The 21,355-nt window shown below is 41.9% G+C and overlaps 2 protein-coding genes across 2 annotated transcripts in view; one reads left to right on the top strand and one right to left on the bottom strand.

Moving 5' to 3' along the window:
- cdc40 (cell division cycle 40 homolog (S. cerevisiae)) overlaps positions 1-4,492 on the bottom strand; it is a 36,196-nt gene extending 31,704 nt beyond the window's left edge. Inside the window, exons 1-7 of the mRNA XM_034699868.1 lie at positions 4,259-4,492; positions 3,781-3,867; positions 2,701-2,830; positions 2,509-2,595; positions 2,229-2,368; positions 1,851-1,947; positions 402-541 (exon numbers count right to left, since the gene is read on the bottom strand). Of these exons, the coding sequence (XP_034555759.1) occupies positions 402-541; positions 1,851-1,947; positions 2,229-2,368; positions 2,509-2,595; positions 2,701-2,830; positions 3,781-3,867; positions 4,259-4,450 (873 nt within the window). The 5' untranslated portion in view covers positions 4,451-4,492. The remainder of the gene's footprint in view (positions 1-401; positions 542-1,850; positions 1,948-2,228; positions 2,369-2,508; positions 2,596-2,700; positions 2,831-3,780; positions 3,868-4,258) is intronic.
- A 994-nt stretch (positions 4,493-5,486) lies between these two features.
- The window catches only part of wasf1 (WASP family member 1), a 93,100-nt gene continuing 77,231 nt past the window's right edge, over positions 5,487-21,355 (top strand). Inside the window, exons 1-2 of the mRNA XM_034699922.1 lie at positions 5,487-5,615; positions 5,746-5,984. The gene's annotated coding sequence lies outside the window, so the exon portion shown is untranslated. The remainder of the gene's footprint in view (positions 5,616-5,745; positions 5,985-21,355) is intronic.

The raw sequence follows: 21,355 nt of genomic DNA on the forward strand, positions 1-21,355 counted from the left end.
CCCGCACAAAGCAGATAGAGCCAATTTAAAACTTGAGTGATTTCTCCCTCCCTCAAGCACACTGGCAGATCTGAAGCTTGGATCAGATCCCTCCCAGAGTAACCCACTGTTTGCCGTTAGATTTGAATTATAAAGATAGAGTTTTGAAGGAGACAGAATAATTTGGATATGTCTGTGACAAGTGGCACTTTTTGTCACTTTTATCATCTCATGCTACAGAACCCCGGAGGTTTTTACGGTCTGCCTCAGAGATTTCTAACGAGGGCTGCGTGATGGAACTCTCCCTCTGTTTTGCATTTCAGAGCTATTTGAACAGTGAGTTTTAGGGAAATTGTCTTCACTGGTACGTTAAAGTACAACTAACAAAGGAAAGGACTGACAACATCTCTATTCCCACTCACCTTTGTGTGTCCAGACCAGACATGGATCTGTTTTTTGGGCAGGTAACACTTGTCTGGAGCTTCGGCAGATCGCAGGTTGATGCCGACATCCTGTGGGACGTGAAGGTAAGACCTGCCCTGGTAGTCGTACATGTCTTTAACTGGAGAGGGGATAAAAAGAGACATCAGGACCACACACATTGACAACCTTCAGTCCAAAATCAAAGCCAGACTAGCTTTCCTTTTCTGCAGCAAAGCCTCCTTCACTCATGCTGCCAAACACACCCTCGTCATGATTACAATACTCCTGATTATGGATTCTGGTGACATCATTTACAAAATGGCCTAAAGTACTGCGTTCAAGAAACTGGACACTCTATCACTCAGCTATCCGCTTTGCCACTAATGCACCCTTCCACACTCACCACTGTGGCCCTCCCTTCATATCCAGTGGCTTCACCACTGGCTTCATTTCGTATACAAGTCAATCCTGGGCAAGACACCTCCCTACCTGTCCCCTCTTCTTCACGTCTACTTATACTGTCTTCAGCTGTAATTCCTTTCATTTTGCAGCAGCTAACGACTGGAACAACTTACAAAACACCCTCAAACTCTCAACTTATACCCACTCATAAACGTCAAGCTAAAACCGCAACAGATTTTAGTTGACTGTTGCTCCTGCTGATCAATTCGGACTTTACTTACATGCATACTTTTATACACCTTGCACACATTGCTTGATACTTGTTCACTTTTGTTCTATTTTATGTTTATATGTCTATGTGTGTGTATGTGTTCCTGTTGGCACCTCTTGGTCGGGTCATGTTTGTAAAGAGAGAACTGCTTCTCATACATTTTTTTCCTGGTAAAATAAAGGTCTAAAAAAAGGAAATCTTTCTGCAATTGTTTTTAAAGGTGACTGTACATTGCAGAACACCAAGAAGGGGACTGATGACTCCACTAACAATCTAAGCAGTCTATCATCACTCAAACAAAAAGTCTAACGTTAAAAAGGTACAGGGTACATAGCAGCGTTTGGTATAGCGGTGGGGAAACGAAATATAGTATTTGTTAGAATGTTTGATTTAGTGTACAATGACCGGAATTTAAAAAATGGTTTCGTTTTTGTTAACTTGGGATGTGTTCCTCTCTCTCTCTCTTTTTGTTTTAAACATAGAGGCTGGTCTCCTACCATGCAGGCGGCCATCTTGCACTGCCCTGTTTCTAGGTGATCTATCATACCATGACTTCAGTGTAAACTTTATCCGACAAAAGGAAACTGTGTAAAATGATAAAACTCATGACAAGTCTCAATCTCAATTTTTAACCCTTACTGTTTAGAATTTGTGAAAAGATAAGGTTGTTTTCAAGAGATATGCTGACACCTCAGAAAAAACAAACAACTGTTCGATACAAAATCAAAATTAAATGGTTCAGATGTCAGGTGTTCAGTAAAAGAGACCACCGTACCATGCAGAATGGTCTTCTCCTCAGCTGGAGCATCCTCCTCGTTCCTTCCTTTCTTCTGCCTCTTGGCTGTGATTTCATCCAGCTCCTTCTGCTCATCCTGGAAGATTAAATTCATCATGAACTGTTTATTAAATAAAAAATAAACCTAGTAATCATTTTTTCTAGTGATAAATCGGTGAAATATTTTCTATTCAAACTAATGGTGGCACTTAAATTAAGCTTTCAGCAATGAGCCATGGATGCTCATAAGACATCAACACAAAGACTTTTCAAAAAGTCATAAAATGTGAACTTCCTTTATAAATCTGTCAAACTTCCCAAGAGTAACGCTTCTAATCTACATGTGGAGAGCTTTAATATGTCAAATAAAGCCTTTACCTCAGAGGGTTTGGCCACATCCTTCTCATCTGCATATTTTGCCCATGGTCCCAGGAATTGGTCTATCTCTCCTGCGTCTCCACCTTTGACCTTTTTCCTTTTCTCTGACTTCTTTGCCCCGCTCTCAAACACAGTTAACCCTGTAAAAAAAAGCTCAATGTTATATTTTTACATGTTATTTGAACAACAGGTCATCCTGTTCAGGTCAAACTAAGGAGCGTTGATTTATTAAGTCATTTACAAACAAAAGCATCAGAAATGGTGAACGAGATGCTGTTACCTTTATTCTTCTCGGCCTCGTCCACGGCACCAATGTAGCTACTAGTTGTTAACTGGTGTGTGTCAAGAGATGGATCTAAAGCGTAACCTATAAGGAGGGGGGACAGTGTTGCAGACAGGTCTTGAATATTTGGACAGGATCGATATATTGACCACATAACATCCTATATTGTCTCGTCAAAGACCAGCTTACCAAAAGTGGAGAAGGTCCTCCTTTGCTGTTCAAACATGAAGTCATTGAGGTGAGCAGGTTCCGCATAGCCAGATAACATGTTTCTTGGGGCAGCCATCTGCTGGCTTTTGAACGGGTTCACAGGCCCAAACTGAAAGGAAGCAATCAAAAGTGATTAATAATACTGGAAACAGCATTGTCTTGTTTCTTATTTGTACGAGTATGACAGGCTTTTGGCATATGTAATAGTAGTTAGATGGAAAAAAATAAGTAGGAGGCACTGGCAGAACACAATTATTCTTTTTCAGGGCTTCCCAAATCATGCATCAATTTGTTGTGGCAGAGTTTCAGAATATGATAAGGACTAATTTATGCATTTTTATTAGCATACAAATAAAGTTTGAGATTGAAATTCTAATTTGTAATATGCATTTTTTCCACCGCAGGAACTTTACCCCGGAACTATGTGCTTTTCGGCTGGAGGAACCAGGGTCTAAATTTAGTTTAGGGGTAGTTAATCTCCCCCTGAAAAGCCCCTGCTTGGTGGGTAGTACTTTATAAAGGTCCTGGGACTTTCAGTTGAACGTAACGGTGTTTGTGGAGTTTACACAGTTGTTGAAACGCAGAGGGAGTTCCTGGTAATGCATACTAGTATAGTTTTTTATTAAGATTTCAAAATATTATTTAATGTAAAAAAAAATCTCCATATGTCACTGGCCTGATTTTCACAATCTACCTGGGTCTTCAGCCTGCGGTCGAAGCACAGACAACAATGGGGGCACGGGAGCCTTTTGGTTCCGGGGAAAGTAGTTCTGGGGGCTAAAAGACCCCAGAACTCTTGGTCGAAATGCACCTAATGTGTGCCATCCATGACTTAACAGCTCCAGAGATTCAGTTTTACACTTTGTTCTGACTAATAAAAGCTCTCTTTACCAGACAAAAGACAAGTATAGAACAAAAAAATATATGTTTGTATTTAATACAGTGTAAACATGATATATCAACTAACCTGTCCTTTGAATACCCTTCCTAGATTACAGTGTCTATAAAGTGAATTAGAGTTAAGGGACCTGGTTCACATCCAATAACTCAAAAACTTACTTCTGGTGCAAACATGGTTTCATATGTCGGATTGAAAGCGACTTCTTTCAATAAAGGGTCCAGGTGTGTGCCAGTCTCCACAGACTCCTACAATGAAGAGATACATTAATGACAGACAATGCAACAAAGATGTCTGGTAAAACAATTGTCAGATAGAATAAAATAATTCCTATGTCACTGTGCAAAAGCCCCCATGGTTAATGTAACTTGCCGAAGTTAACTTGCTGGTCATTCCCATCTAATGTCAAATAAACAATAAACATCCTCATGAGTACTCAACGTTTCCCGCTAACCGCTTCTTGTTCATATATTACTTTGAGGACAATACGTGACATTCAAAGACTTCTTGTTCCGGATATACCATAGTTACGTGAAAAATCATGTCTCTAAATAAAAAGCGTATCGTGAATAAACGTGTCTGACTCTAAAACTACAGATTATAACGCGAGGCTAACATCAGTTAGCTTAGTTAGCTTACCTTGACGGCAACTTCAGGAGCGGAATTGAGAACAGCCAAAGTCATCGTATGTCCGGACTGTAGAGGTTTGAGGTGTGCCAAAGCGTCCGGATCATCTGAGTCCATTTTATCGACACTGGTGTTAGATTCCGAGTCATTTTCTGGATCAGAATCGCTACCGTACGAAGCGAGGGAAGCTATGGCGGCAGACATCTTGGATGTTGTGAATTCCCCGGAAGCAGGAGGGCGGTACTTCCGGTGAAGGAAACAAGGGGGGAATGTTTAATTTTGGACCCCAGCAGCTACGCGCAGCGGTAAGGAAGAGGATTAGGGCCAATGAAAAAAAATAAATAAATGAAGGTCTAATTTGTTTAATTATTATTATTACTGTGAGAAAAAAGATAGAACTCTGAGATTTAAATCAGAATTCTGACTTTTATCTCAGTACATTAATAATAATAAAAAAAACTGACCTTAATTGTTTTTTTTTTCAAAGGCCCTAATCCTCTTTCTACTGCAAACAAAATTAAGTATTTTTTATTAATCGGAGAAAAAGTCCGAATTCTGACTGTTTTCTCAGAATTCTGACTTTAATATCACAATTCTGAGTTTAATCTCAGTATTCTGACTTTAATCCACTGAAAAAAACAAGGTCCAATATATTTTTGTATTATTATCATTATTATTATTATTAATATTATTATTATTATTAATATTATTATTATTATTATTATTATTGTTATTATTATTATTATTATCATTATTATTATTATTATTATGAGAAAAAAGTCAGAATTCTGATTTCAATCTCAGAATTCTGACTTTATTCTAAGAACAAAAAAATAAAAAAATATATTGGATATATTTTTTTCTGTGGCCCTTATCCTCTTAGATACTGGTCCTTTCCTACTCTTTATGATTTTCTATTTTCTTAGACATTTATCTGTTAATTATTTTTTCTGACAAGACAAGCACGTCGATGGTATTCCTATTTATTTATTTATATATCTATATTTTGTATTTTTTTCCCCTTATCCCTGGCAAACACCGAATAAGCACAAAATAATTAATTATCCCACATTGTCTTTCAGTAAAGGTAGACCTTCCTCCTCTTTTAACTTTGGTAATCCATTCGAAGTATAACATATATTTTTTTGCATATCGTTGAGCAGGAGATAGAATTATTGTTTCATATCTGTCTTTTTATGTTCAGTGAGCGTTTATTATATGCACGCTCTTCCCTGAAATCGATTGGACATCATAACATGACAGCCTGAGATAACCAGCCAATACCGTGAGCGTGCACGTTATCCGCTACCCTCCCACGAGCACAACAGCAGTGGCATGGAGCGCTTTCTCGCGCCCCAACAATAGAGTGGTAAGTACCATTATAATAGGGGCAATTTCCTACAGATGAACGCCAATGATACTCCTTCCTGTGTTAGAAACCTTTTCTGTTGCATATGGGTAAAACTAACCGTGATTATTCTTCATTGCGCAACCTGTAGCGAGCATCACCGGAGCAGGGTTAATGACAATTCCACCTCTATCCACCCCGAGTTTCCCTTTGGAAAAAGGTGCCTGGGTTCCTCTCCGCCGCCGCCTCTTCCAGGAGGAGTACATTTGATATCAGAGACAGGACAATCATGGATCCGACCCGGGGATTTAAATGCTTGGACACGGTGGCACGCTCTGCTGTTCAGTGAGGATGGGAAGAAAATAAGAGGAATTTAATCAAACGTATCAGGTAATTCCGGACACTACAAATGCCACATTTTTAACTTTAAATCAGACTTTACGCACACGTTATTGCAAAAAACTCGCTCACCGTATGGTAACCAGACTTTCTTTACACAGCCAGTTAGTTGTAAACAGGACCTGCTCGACTTATAACGGTGTTGGTAATTTAACACTGCCTGACCATCACTGACTGCCACATTGACCCTGGACACACACTGCACAGGTGACACAATGTGGCAATGATGACAACGTTTTGGGACTCAAATGTGGACTAAAAAGCTAAAACGTGTGCTGTAGTTGTGAATAAAATGACAATGCATGTGCAACGAGGCTGCTTGTCCAGGGTTAGGAATTGCAAAAAGCTTCCACATCTGCACGATCGAGCTCCCGCTGCAGCGTCTTGACACATTCAGTCCACATTCAGATATCATGTGAGTGGGAAAACCGTGGAGCTAATATTTGCAATGCGACACATTTTACCCCAGAAAAATGTCAAAAACATGTAATATGCTGAGTTTTCTTAACAGTTGTCTTGTGGTTTGTTGAACGATACAGTGTGATAAGACTCAGCACGACGTGATCTAAGAATGCATTGACTTTGCATTGAGAGAGAGAGAGTGGGGATCGGGGCTGGGGTCTACTCCAGCCAGCTCGGTTTGCAGTCATGGGGGATGGTAGCCTTCAGCCCAGTGAAAATCATGCTTTGTGAAATTTGAAACCGTCTTTGTACTACTTGAAGTACAGCAAAGAAAAGTGGACATAATGAGGTACAGTGTGGATTTATCACTCCAGCTTTCATATGACGTTAGTTGCACTGCACAATGCAGGGGTCATGTGGGCTTACATTAAACTGCATTTATAACCACACCGAGGGTACAGTGTGAGGATGCTGCTAGGGATGCCTTTTTGTTTACAGTGCAGAACAGCATCATGTTTCATAATTGGCCTGTCAAAATAAAGTAGTAAAGTAGGAGCAGCCTGTAGTGGAAATTTGTGTTAAGAGCTGGAGTGATGAATGAAACATCAGCTGCAGAGTCATTGATAAAAGTCTGTGTATGCTGCCGCTGCTCCCAACAGAAGATTACTGTACCGGGTCAGCTTGTGCCTCATGTATTAAAACAACACTCAAGTACAATGATAATCCACAGAAGACACAAACAGGGATCAAGTGTTGTGTAGATGTAGCTCATGAGCGCTAAGAGTCATGTGTTTACACTATAACAAGGTTAAAGAGGTACTTTCTCCAGGTCGGTTCAGATCAGATCGTCATTAGTGAAGCGTCGACATCAAGTCAATGTAAAGAAATGAAAAGGACAACTATGAATTAGCTCAGCCCTTTACGATGGCGCTGCCAAATAAATGCTTGAGAGAAAAAAGCATAGATTTGATAAGACGTCACATTAGATTCATGATCACACAGAATCCATACCAAACGTGATTGTCTTGCAGCAAATGTTGATATTCCTGTATGCAAGAGTAACTCTGACTCCACGGACGAAATAGTCTGAATGCCTGTACAGCTGTTAAATTTATCAGTCTGCAACAGTGGCATTCAGAATGTCACATGACTAAGCAGGAGCTACAGGCTGAGCTTCAAAACAGCTCCCTCTTATATATCCCATAGGTGCATATAAGAGATATTTCCACCTAGCGTGAATATAACATTACCTACAATTTCAAGGCATAATCCAGAATCTGTTTCCCTGAAATGACTTCAGCAGAAGAGGTGATCAGATCCACCTTTGCGCAGCTCTGATTGGTTGTTTCCTGTGGGCTCAAATCACTACTGTGTTTAAGTATGAGACAAGTTGTTTTTCCTCCAGGCGTTTTTTTGAGTTTGCAGGAAGACGTTCAACACAGGTAAAAAAAAAAGGAGAAAGAAATGGTATCAGTACAAGCTGCCCTTTGATGCCTGCATTTTATTAATAGTGCTTGGTTTATCCAACAAATGGCCTCAGCTACAGGTGTACTCCCTGAACAGTACAAAACATATTTCTTTGGTTTTATCTGTTGTTGTTTGTGAACTCTATTGCTGTGAGGGATGACATTCCTGCACAGTTTGCACTTCTCATGTTTTCCTCTGCGTTTCAGAGGCCCTCGTGATAGAAGAGCTTTGGCATGCGTCCTGCGGGGGCTTTTGGACCTCTCTTTATTTGTTGACACAGCTCTGATCCTCTGCCAGTCTCTGGTTTTCTCGTACTAGAAAGAAGAATCTCAGTCTCTCTTTTTTTTTGTTGCTGTAGCTCTTCTTTTGTGTTTCTCCGCAGAGGTGATGAGGGGGTGACAAGGGGACACACAGAATCACACAGGGCGTAATGAAAGGCCATGTAGTGAGAGGAAAGGAGGAGAGATGAGAGGAATATGAGTGATGGCTGCCCTGGCATGAGGAGGAGGAGGTGGGCCAAGGATTCTGGGAAAGGCAGAGAAAATATATGTGCGTGTGCCATTTAGTGGCTCCACAGACAGACCTTCTATCTCCCAGCTGTTAGGATGCTCCAGAGGCTCCGGCACACAGCAGCTATTGTTCTTCCTTTTGGCAAGGCTTACAGCTCTATAATACAGCCTCTGTCCCCGGACTGAACTGGCCTGACAGTGGACACAGTGAGCCAGGCTGACTGGTGCTCCTTGTGCCGTTTCACTACTGCCAGCACCACCTCCTGCCCTACTTTCGCTATCTATCTGTCCATCCTCAGCTGTGACTTGTTCTTCTTTCTGACTGTTTCCACTCACCGTCTTTGTGTAATACTTTCCCACTATCTCAACCTAGTTTTAATTATGGATACTGTCCTCTATGCTAGTCCTATCACTCCTCTCTACAACAATCCCAAGTTTTTCTAAATTCGAAGCACCTACCCTGCCAAAAGTTTAAACTAACCCTGAAACAAAAGTTTAAAAAATAAATGACCAGACTTACAGGTTCCAAAACACCAGATGGGAATGGGGTCTTGTCAGAAAGGTCTTTAGTATAGACTGTATAATACATGGACTATTTATCAACAAAGTCACCCATCTGTTTCTGAAGAATTGTAGAAACTGTAGTTCCTGGAATGTCCACTTGAGGCTGTCTTAGAAGCAAAAGAATCACAAACATGTTGCATGTCAAAATGCTTATTCTTTTTTTAAAGCAGGGTTCAAAAAAAGTTTTCTTTACTCGTACAGTGCATGGGTTAATCTTTTTTGTAATGCATCTGTTAAGATCATGTAAAATAATTAGGGGTGTGGTGTTGTAACAAACAGGTGGACAAGGAAGTCATAGCTGTTTGCAAGGCAGCTAAGAGCTCCACTGCTTTGCCTCGTGTCGAAGTCAACCAAAAGTTAGGTTGAGTCAGCATTTCCAACATGGCAACCGCCATTGTTGGGCTTAATGACAGCTCATCAGACACCAAGGATGTCACTTAGACTACATCCTTGTTTTATTCAGTCACACTTGTAGTAGTTTGCTTAAATTTCAGTGATGATGACAGAGCAACATGATTGGATCTTTAGCTCTGACATCTAAATGCTCCTCACTGTCCTTAAAGTCACCTTTTAACTACCTAATCTTTTTTTCTCATCCATCCAATACTCGCCTTTCCTGCTCTTTCACCTTCTGTGTTTCATACTCTCACTGTCTGTCACCCAGGGGAGGCGAGGGCGTTGACAGGGTGTCTCTGAGTTGACACGATATTTCTGAAACAGACCTGTCTGACTTTTCATCTGCTGGTGCCAAGGGGCCGAAAAGAGAAAAGTCCCATCAGAGCAAAGAGCTGCCTCTGCTCAATTGTAGAAACAAAAACTGCCCTGCTTTATCACTTCTGACTCTCTGTCTACTCTTCTATCATTTTCTTTGTATTTTTTTTGTCTATTTGCTTCGTTTTTGCACAGTAGGTTCTGATTTACAGTGATGCAACACCTCTGCTGCCAGCTACTTCAGTCACAGCTGCTGTGTCACTCCAGACATCATGGCGGGCTCTGATGGGTTTTGCAAGGATTTGTCTTGCTTTTATGATGTTCAGCGTTGCAATATTTCTTATGCACAAGATCCAGAGCTATAAGAAGAGGGGAAATGAACATGCTTTTAAGTTAAGAATGTATTTGTTCAGGCTAAATCAGATTCAGAGATACTTGAGTGATCTCTGCAGGAGCAATTCAAGTGTTGCAGTCGCTGCATTCAGTATGCACAGCTAGAGCTGGGCGATATTGAAAATAATGTTATCACAATAAATATCAAATCATTATTTCATTTAAATGTAAAGGTAGATTTTTGGTCCTGAGCATAGACTGTATAAATAATGGACGTAGTATCCGTGATGTCACCCATCTTTTCCTGAGCGCTGTTTTGAAGCCAATCGACGGCGGCAGCCATATTGGAAATGCAGAACTCAACCAGGCATAGTGTGACGTAAAGAGGTGGGGTTTGAGCTTCCGAGCCAACAGCTATGTGTTCCCGTCCGGGAGTCAAGTCAGTCATGTCCTTATTTGGGCAAAAACTGGTTATCTTAATATCTTCTGAGCTGTCACGTTAGAAAAAAAAATCACCCCCCCGTACAGTGTGTGCTGATAGAGAAATTAGCGGCATAGAGCCAAGACGTTTTTTTGAACCAGGCTGTAAACATGTTTATTAATGCTGCAAAGATCGTCTTTTTTGAATTGGTGTCTATGTGGTTTCCAGTGTTTCTGCAGCCAAACTCAAGTGGATTCTCGATGAATTGCAGTTTATAACACTTCCGCATGGGCTTCATCGTTTGAGACCGGAGGTTGCCGCTTGGTCCTGAGTGAAAGTTGAAGAAACCAGATGGTTTGTCAGCTTGTATCTGGATTGCACCCCCTCCTTTCAGTGGTTGGGGGGTTTAATTACTGGTTTATTATATCAAATTCTTTATCAAAAAGTTGTTATATTTATATTGAGAAAAATTATATCAAGATAATTATGGTTATGGAATTATCGCCCAGCCCTATGCACATCTGAGTTTCTGCACAAATCCTTGTCAGGTTCGGATTCAGTGTCGCAAAGCTGAAAATAAATACTTAAATGAAGAGACATCATTGGTGTCTGAGAGTTATTAGCATTTTGCTTCTAAAGAACAAAAGAGGGGGAAAAGGAAGCTGTAAATAAATGCATTGACTTACTACAGCCTCCTCTGTGGCTTGTGGCTGTTTTTGTGCAGACCGAATAAAGACCCTCTAACTGACTCGTCTGTCAGTAATAGAAAGGTATTTGGAAAATCAAGCAAGGTGGTGTCCTGTGACCGACCCAGCTCTTTGTCTGCGCTGACAGCCAAAAACGAGCCACACAATGGAGTGAACTATGGGATGTCGAGGCCACTCCTCTGGTGTCATATGTACGTTTGGATGGTAAACGTAGCCTGATGGCTTTCTCAGCACAATGGAGCCTTATATTCGTGTGCTCCAGGAGTTGGGGAATTGGATACAGGGATGTCCTCAGTGGCTTGGTGTGCGTGTGTGTGTGTAGGCCACTGTGTTTGTGTGAACACAATGTCCACGTTGAGGGAATTCTCATATTAGAAAAGCAATAACAATGTGATGCACCTGCCCTGTTAGGTGACTGTGTTATCCATCCAGCAGCTCCAAACTTCCTCTGAAATGATCTCTGCTATTGCACTTTGAGCACTTGTATATTTGGCTGAATTTGAATATGCAAAATTCAAGTTTGTTGCTCCCTTTTTCCCGTCACTCCCTCTCTTTGAATATCAAATGTGCTGTTTCCCCCCAGCTTGATTTCTCTTCCTCTGTTCAGCCGCCTTTTCCACTGATGGGTTCTTATTGAGCTGGAACGGCCGATAGATGCCCTGGTCGACGTTGTGGCAGTGACGTGCGATGATGGATGGGATGCGTATGAGAAATAAATGGAAGCTGAGTTACCATTATCCTATCCTCAGCTTGAATACCTGCGTGTCAGGACTGGGACGTCCGTATTCAATTACAGACAAGCTGCGTTTTCATTAGGATTTTCATAAGCGGCCATTTTTCTTCTCAGTTCCCTCTATGTGCACAGGGTGGGAGCACAAGGAAGAAAGACAGTGAAGGATTGGAGTCAAGAATGAAGCAGAAAATAACAGATGCAAAAGGTGCTTACATCAGGCACATTATTAGGTTTACATCAAGCCAGAGACTGTTTTTGCAGAGGACAGTCTCATTTGTCCTGTTTGTTTATTCCAAACTGTCCAAAAAAACCCAGCTAGAAGTGTTATATACAAATAATGTGAGAAGAAGAAAAGAGCAAGGGCACAGCTTCTAAAGGGCTGCTAAAATGATTAGAAGAAAGTGCTGCAAAAAGAGAGCAAGAGGGGAAGTAGCCTCTTAGCTTCCCAGTGTGTTAGTCCACAATTTCACAGTGGGGGTTTCTGTGCACACAGACAACTACTGCCTTCAATTAGGAGCCAATATTTGGCCGTTCATTTACAGCTCACAGCAAGGATCCAGCTACGCTTTGGATCTGCATGCGGCTCGTCTGATTTGTGCTGGATAAAAGCCCGGCAGAGGCTGTGAGCGGACGCTTTTCTGCCTTCTCAGATGAGGAGATCGGAAGCGGAGACTTGCTCGCCCTTCGCTTGTCTTTGATGGTTAGCAGGAAGTGCCCATTCGCTTAAACCCTCAGCAAAGAAAAACCTACTCAGCAAATCATTAAATCAGTGTTATCAACGCCAGTGTGGATTGTAATGCAGGCGGTAAACATGGACGAATCATTGCTGCGGAGCAGGAGGTTAGAAAGAGGTCATGAGATGCTTCCAGGAGAAAGAAGCATCTGCTAAAGGTAGACAGTCAGTGGAGGGAGGTTGTACTCAAGTTTAGTCTTCCTCCTCCGTTCAGTCAGTTGCCAGAAGAGAAACAACAACACGTGGGCTGCAGTAGTTTAACGCGTATCTCCTCTCAGGCCTGCGTTTAAAATTCAAACTGCGTATGATGTAGTATGATGATGGTGATGATGATGATGATGATGAAATCAAAGACAACTTCTGACGTCAAGCATGGGAAACAGTCAGAGACACAGCAGCCCCTTACATAACTGTCTTTCATTTATAGACTCATGCCCACAGCTTGAGTGTGTCAGCACGGCCATTATATAAGAAGAGGAAATCACATGATGTCCAGATCTAAAACGTAAACTTAAATCTGCTCGTGCTGAGATCAGTGGACGGATAATCTTTCTTATCTCTGACTGCGTCTTCAAGCATCCTCTCTTTGTCCTTGAGCTAGAGCAACGCTGCATCACCATGTGTGTGTTTGTGTGTGTGTGTGCTCATGTACGAGATCACATGTGTATCCCTCTGCATCTCTTTTAGCATGGTGTTGTTTACTGTGCAGCTGCTCCTCCTCGTTGACGCAAACAATCTCAACCTCTCTGTTTTATGGATTACACTCCGGTTTAGCCTGAAACAGACAAACTAAAATGCAAAAAAGCACTAACACCATTTTAACTCTCTAACACTATAATGCTGACAATGATTTCAGCAGGCACTTGTAGCTGATACCTCCACTGTCTTTTTATTTGCTGTGTCGTTTTCATAATTTGTGCTATGTTAAAATGTCTTGTGCCTGGATGGTAAACAGAGAAGCCTTACTGTTTGTGCATTTAGATTAAGCCTGACTGTTTGTGGCACTTTCAGTACACACCAGCAGTAAGATAAAAAAAACAATACCTTTTTGCTTCAATTTGGACACACATGCAAATCAAGAAAGAGTAAACCGCTTCATACAGGCAGAGAAGAGTAAGAGAAGAGTAAGAAACAGCTACACCAATACCATCAACACCCACTCACTAGGCCTGTATGCTCTGAATCTATTTTAATCACACATCTGCCCCAAAGGACGTTACAAGGACTTTGTACTAGAAAGCTGCCGGGTTAGGTCAATTTCATGTCCGTTTCAATTCAGAGATGCTCAGATACCATTTAATCCTTCTGTGAACTTGCATATTAGCCAATGCAGAGTACTGATCTCATACCAGCTTTGAAACATTAATCCTGTATGACCAAAGCAACAAATTCCCTTGTTGTTTAAATGGAAATCTGAATTCTGACTAATCAACTAATCTAAACTGAGTGCTATTTATTTAATGGCACCACCAGCTTTTGGTCCTCCTTAGAGGTTAACGTCCACATGCCTGCGATGGTTACACCTTGGTCAGGTAGAGTGGTCATGCACCAGTTTAACCAGACACAGCCTACATACAACTTTGGCTCTATTTACTAGACCAAAACCATGAGATGTCATCTGTCGTCCATGACTGTTTACATCTGGATAGTAGGGTATTATGGCGGAAGTAATTTACCAGACACTACAGTTTGGCTTTTATTCTTATACTGACTGGCAAGGATGGCATTGTTTAATTGTTTAGTCGGGCAGTGTGGTCTGTATGATAGTCAGGCTGCCTGTTTCCGACGCTGCTATGTTTTCTGGTTGCTTTTTCACAGCGATTCCAAACGTATTGGGTTCATTTGGAGGTAATACATATTGCCATGTATCATACAGACTTGATTACACTTTAAAATAGAGAGAAGATTAAATGTATGGCCGATGTGTGGCATTTCTGGTAACACTGTAAATGCAGGAAGTACAAAGCCGTCCAGCGGACCAATCACAAGGCTTGCTCTCCACCTCATTTCAACACAGTTACATATTGGAGGAGGTGCACGTGCGTTGGTTTAATGCCGAGACTCTGGCCCTTAAAACATTACAAGCATCATATGTCTGTTGCAGGGGGTATATTGGCTTCACTTTGGCACAACAGGAGGAGTAGGTGATGTGTGATCTATCATTCACAGTCAGTGGTGCCATCCAAGCGGCGACCTTCAGTCTCAAAATATGAAGCCCATGCAGAAGTGGTAAAAACTGCAGTTCATTGAGAATCCGCTTGAGGCTGGCTGCAGAAACACCGAAAACCACGTACACACCAATTCAAAAAAGACGATATTTGCCAATAAAATAAAAATGTTAACAGCCTGGTTTAAAGAATGGCTTTGGCTTCTTTCGGCACACACTTTACGGGGTTGAATTTTTTTTTTCAACCCAACAGTTCACAAGATGTTAAGATCCAATATGGCTCCCGCCGACGATTGGCTTCAAAACAGCGCTTCAGAAACAGATGGGTGACATCACGGATACTACATCCATTACTTATACAGTCTATGGGTGTAACCCCCTAAAACCAAAACTTCCCTTGCTGTGTATTTTTGCTCAGTTTGCAAATTTTTTTCAAACTTGGTGAAAGTTGCACTCTCTGTTAGTACCAACATTTGTATGCTTACCCACAGCGACTCCAGGTAATCTCTGCTTAAGTCCAGGGTTGGAGCAGATGTGTAACAGGGCACTGGTGTCTCTCTTAAATAAATGCAGTGGCCCTTAAGGAACTCATCAGAACTCTTGACGGCTGCTTTGTTTTCTCCCATTGCACACAACCTTTGATCCTTGGTAAATAAAGCAGAAAGCTCAATCATGCACACTCAGTATCACTTGTTTCTCACTCAGTCCTTCTACCGGAGTATAAGCAGAGGGGTGCACTTTACCAAAATACGTACAGGTTGAACCTCAGATGACTGGTGTGCAGACTGATGCACCTGTTTTGATAAATAACACCGACATCTCTGGGGGAAGAATCTGAAATAGAATCATAAACAAGGAGAAAAAAGACTCAGTAAACCCGGTCTTCACTGCCTTATGTGCTAGATGCACTTTTCCTGACCTGAACAGTAAGATACGAAAAGGCTGTAAGATATTGTTTTATTTGTTTCGGTGTCGAAACCCTGGAAATAAATTTTCAGGGCTTTAGTTTGTTGTTGAATCCGGTAACGGCATCTAGAAATCTGCACATCCAATTGAGAAACCATAGAACAATGTGTGTGTTTGTACAACAATCGCAGTGAAACATGAATCCTTTGAACATCCAGATGGACTGCAGTAAAAACAAGGCTGTCGTTTGACTTCAAATAAACAGGAAAAAGCATAAAATGACTTTAAGGCTATACTATGCACCAAACTCCTCTGTCTTGCTAATGTTGGCTTGTGAAATGCCAGATCAGTGTCTGGAGTTAAAAGAGCTCGGCGTGAGCTGCCGGCAGGAAAACCTGCCTCTTCCAGCGAAACAAGAAAGCTGCAGCCCACATAGATGCATCCTGTGGTGTAGGATAAGTTCAAAGGTCGTTTCACTCTTCAGCGTGGTTATATAAATGTTAGTGGCCACTTGAGGCAAGAGCCTGTTCTACGAAGCTGAGCCTCAGGACGACAGATAGGTGCTGACAGACAGGCTGTGCTGCTGCTGCTGCTTCTGCAGAGCCTCTTCTTTATCCATCAGTCATCCCCTCCATAATTGTTTTCTATATGTCTTTGTGTTCATGTTCTGTCCCTGTCTTTTCCCCTCTTCCCTTTCCTCACTTTCTACTCCCTACATGTCCATGTCTCTCTCTATTCCATGTCCTACTTTACATAAGCTACACAGTCAGTGCTGACGTCCTCCAATGAGGCTAATGATGACTGCCAGCTCTGTGGTCAACATTATGTCTGAGCCGGGCATCAGCAGTGTCTGGGACTTGACCAGATATTTTTTTTTTGGACTGCAGTGAGTTCAAACAAAGGTAATGTTGCCGCGGAGTAGAGAAAGCAGAAGGAGTGGGGCTGTTATTCACAGGGCCAGATGTTGCCTCAAGGTTCAAATTAAATTTTCCAAATGCAGCACGGATCAAAAAGATTTACAGAAAATCTTTACACTTTAATTTCTTTGCCTTTCCATTCCATACAGGTTGACTAGTAGAATCATTGTAGCACAGACTGAAGATTTGTTTACATATTGCTATTGAATTACTATCAGTGCTCTTACTCTGAGAGAGTTATTGGGCCCATTGCTGCTCTCAGCAAGTTTGAACTCACTTGTTTGTTGTGCACACGTCTCAGCCACAAGTGTGTCAGGATGCTGCTGTGATAAATACGTTTTGCTTACAGGTTTGCATTACATTCTGGTTGTCTGGACTGCTGACACAATCAACAATGTCTGATACCACTTTTTCTCGCACTGGTTCCTCTCTGCCCTCCAAATTCTCCTTCCATTGACATAAAAATCCCCAAATATAGATTAAAATGTGAGAGTTTTATCAAGAACCAAATTATCCACAGATCCATGGATCCAGTGATTAAGATTGTAGTTGTTCTGTATTTTCCAATGCTTCGTGATGGGATGTCAGAAGCTGATGCTGGCTGTTGCTCTCACCGGCTTACCAATATCCTTCACTAGATTAAATGATATTACAGAAATAGACAGTGACGTGACTCTAAGAAAGTACAGTAATCTGCAAGGTTTATTTATGTTAAACAATATGCAATCTTAATTAGAAACGCACATTTTTTTTATATGAGGACTGATGCTATGCTGCTGAGAGACTTTACAAACCTTTGGTTTACGTTGAATAGGAATTGGTGATGACACTTGAGTCATCGCCAATATCTGTATCAGCCTTGAATGTCTGTATCAGCCTCCATTATATTATGTTGGTTTCAAATTTGAGGCTCAGCCGTTGATATCAGCCTTCAATGTATCTCTATGCCTTCAATATATGTATCAGCCTCCAATATCTGTCTCTGCCTTCAATAGCTGTATCAGGCTGCAATATGTGTCTTGGAACTAGATATTGTATGTATCGGCCTCCAATATCTGTCTCAGCCCTTGATATCTGTCTTGGTATTTGATATCTGTCTTGGTATTTGATATCGGCCTCCAATATCTGTATCGGTCTCCAATATCTGTCTCAGTATTCGATATCTGTATCAGCCTCCAATACCTGTATCGGTCTCCAATATCTTTCTCAGTATTCGATATCTGTATCAGCCTCCAATATCTGTCTCGGCCCTTGATATCTGTCTTAATATTTGATATCGGCCTCCAATATCTTTCTCTGTATTCGATATCTGTATCAGCCTCCAAAATCTGTCTCGGTATTCTATACCTGTATCAGCCTCAAATATCTGTCTCGGTATTTCATATCTGTATCAGCCTCCAATATCTGTCTCTGCCTTCGATATCTGTATCAACCTCTAATATCTGTCTCGGTATTCGATATCTGTATCAGCCTCCAATATCTGTCTCGGTATTCGATATCTGTATCAGCCTTGAAAATCTGTATTGACCTTTATGTATCAGCCTCCAGTATCAGTATCAGACTCTGTTATGTGTTGACCCCCAGTATTGGTACCAGATACTCACAAGTTTGGCAGGAGGAGCTGCTATGCAGATATTTATGACATATAGTTATCCAAACTGGCGATATTGAGGACTTAAGAAGATATGACAGAATGTTTTCCAGCCCTTCATTGAGGTCAGAAACTATTCAAAAGTTTTTTTGAGTGAAGAACTTTAAGTTTAAATGAGGCCTTAGTTAGAGAGTTCAGAAGCATATAAAGTGAAGCAGTTCAGTCAGGCGAAGAGGCAAATTCAGTATCTATCTGATCTATATCTGGAGCTGTTTCTGTACTTGAGAGATGGAGGGCTCTCCTGTGTGGGAAACAGGAAGAGGTGGACTATGAGCAAGCTAAGTAGGTGTTTATCTAATTGTAGCAGCACTGAGAGGGAATTCAACAGTGACTGCAACTGACAGGGGCATGGTGACTCAGATAGCCTCACACAAACACATACGCACACACTAACGCTGAGGGCTGCAGTGATGAGGGAACGACAGACCCGCCAAAGTCTGACTGACCAGGATAGATAACAAGGAATGGTGTGGGAGAAGTGATAACAAGTGCTGCGGATTTTGTCTCTCTCTTATGCTCACACGACACTTAATACTGAAGAGAAGGCTCGGGGGCTTGAAATATGCCCGGTGATAAGAGGGGCAAATAGAAGCAAACAAGGGGAGAGAATAGGAGAGCGGGAAGCTTTGTACCTGCTGGAAGAATTGGATTTGCTTCCTTTTTTTTAAGACGTGTCGATTGGAGACCGGCAGAGTCATACAATGCCTGCAGACAGCCAAACACAAGGCAGAGAGAAGGGACTGAGATGTGCTTTTGTCCCCTTCCTCTGTGTGCCATTGTCATCCTTATCGCCTTCGACAGAGACAAGACACTGCACTGGGTTTGATCTAATGATCAAATCTATACAGCCTGGCTGAATATGAGCGTGTGTGTGTCAGCCATGTGGATGAATTGTCTTTTATTCTCTGTGATCCTCTGGACTCACATACACTTTATTTTCCTCTCTGAATTTGCCAAATTGAATCATGCACTTTTAAGTAACAGTCCGCCTCATTCTAAAAATCTCATCTCACTCCTCGGAAAATGTTCCTGGCAGGCGCTGTGAATCAGTGTCTTTATCATTGTTCAATATAATGGCAGAGTAAGTGGATGGCAGAGGCCTTAATTGAGTCAATCTTCTACAGTGCTGTTAATACGAGCCTGTTAGACCACATTTTTCTTCTTGAGCCCTCCTCTGCTCCGTAGAGATCCATTCTTTCTTCCTACCCGGCCTCTCCATTTCCATTTGTATGCAGAATATTTCCCCCTCATCATTTTGCCTAGCAGTGGCGTTTTTATTAAGCGTAGCTGTCAGGTCCATGTGTGGGTGCGGTGTGGGGGTGCTGAGATGTTATGAGACACAGGTCACATGATGCCTGCAGCTGACCTTTTGACCCTGCTGTTTCTATAAGTGGAAAAAGACCCTGAGGACTGTGACCAAGCACTGCCTGCTTGCCAGCCGCTATGGCACCGCCACTCACACTCCTTATATGTGCCAAAGTCTCTACATATATTTATATAATGGACTGTATAGAAAGATGGATGACATGCAGTGAGAAAGTCCACCTTGTTCATGTTGACAGATGGGTTAGGGGTCAAACTTAAAATCATTATTGACCATCTAGTGCAGGGGCGTCAAACTCATTTCAGTTCAGGGGCCACATACAGCCCAAAGCCTTTTTTCCGACCGCAGGGACTTTACCCCTTGACTACATGCGTTTTGATTGGAGGAACCAGGGTCTAAATTTAGTTCAGGGGTAGATAATCATCCCCCTGTAAAGCCCCTGATTGGGGGGTAGTACTTTTCAAAGGTCCTGGGACTTTCGGTCGAACATAATGGTGTTTGTGGAGTTTACACAGTTGTTGAAACACAGAGGGAGTTCCTGGGAATGTATACTAGTTTATTTTTTTATTAAGATTTCAAAATATTTTTTAATACTTTTTTTTCTCCATACGTCACTGGCCTGATTTGCACAATCTACCCGGGACTTCAGCCCACGGTTGAAATTCAGACAACAATGGGGGCACAGGAACCTTTTAGTTCAGAGTAAAGTAGTTCTGGGGGCTAAAAGACCCAGGAACTCTTGGTCGAAATGCACCTCAAGTTGATCTGAAGTGGGCCGGACCAGTAAAATCGTGACATAATAACCAATAAATAATGACAGCTCTAAATTTTTCCCTTTTGTTTTAGCGCATAAAAGTAAAAGTACATTCTGAAAATGTTCACATTTAATGAGCTATCTTTGAACAAAAACAGCTGTTGTATTTTTCGTCATGATGAGTCTCATAGTGAGCCGAATATTTTACTCTTTAAGCCCTGAAACCTGCTGCGAATACACCAAACACACAGGTTATCCATTCACCTGACACACAGTGTAATGTTAACAGAAAAAGAACAGATAGATTATAATAATGAAGAAGGTAAAGTTGACTATTTCCGCACCTCACATTCAAAACATCACCCGGACTGCATTCTTCCACCTCCGCAACATCTCCAGACTCCGCCCATCACTGTCCAAATCCAGCACCGAAATCCTGGTCCACTCATTCGTTACATCCCGTATTGACTACTAGAAAACGCAGTCCTCACCGAACTCCCCACCAAACTCATCAACAGACTGCAACTCATTCAGAACTCGGCCGCCCGGATCATCACCCGCACCAAGTCATCGGACCACATCACTCCTGTTCTCATCCAACTTCACTGGCTCCCTGTACAACACCGCATCCACTATAAAAAACCTTCTCCTCACCTACAAAGCTCTCCACAACCTGGCCCCCACTTCCCTCCGTGACCTCCTTCATGAATACACTCCCTCCGGCTCCCTCCGCTCAACCTCTGCTGGACTACTAACCATTCCACCATCATGCCTCAGTACCATGAGTGCCCGAGCCTTCAGCTGCTCAGCAGCTAGACTCTGGAACTCCCTCCTTCCACACATAAGAGAGTCAGGCTGTTTCCGAAATCGCCTACTATACTAGCAGTACGTACTGATATGTCCAAAATTCAGTATGTAGTAAGTAGTATGTGAACAAGAGCAAAAATCTGCAGTATGCCAAAACTCCCCGGATGTCTACTGATTCGGGAAAATATCTCAGTGTGCATCGGACCAGTCTTCCTTGCGTACTGTTTCCCATAATGCACAGCGCTCGTTCTGCTTT

This window comes from Notolabrus celidotus, chromosome 13, assembly GCF_009762535.1.
Source record: "Notolabrus celidotus isolate fNotCel1 chromosome 13, fNotCel1.pri, whole genome shotgun sequence".
Taxonomy (NCBI): Eukaryota; Metazoa; Chordata; class Actinopteri; order Labriformes; family Labridae; genus Notolabrus; species Notolabrus celidotus.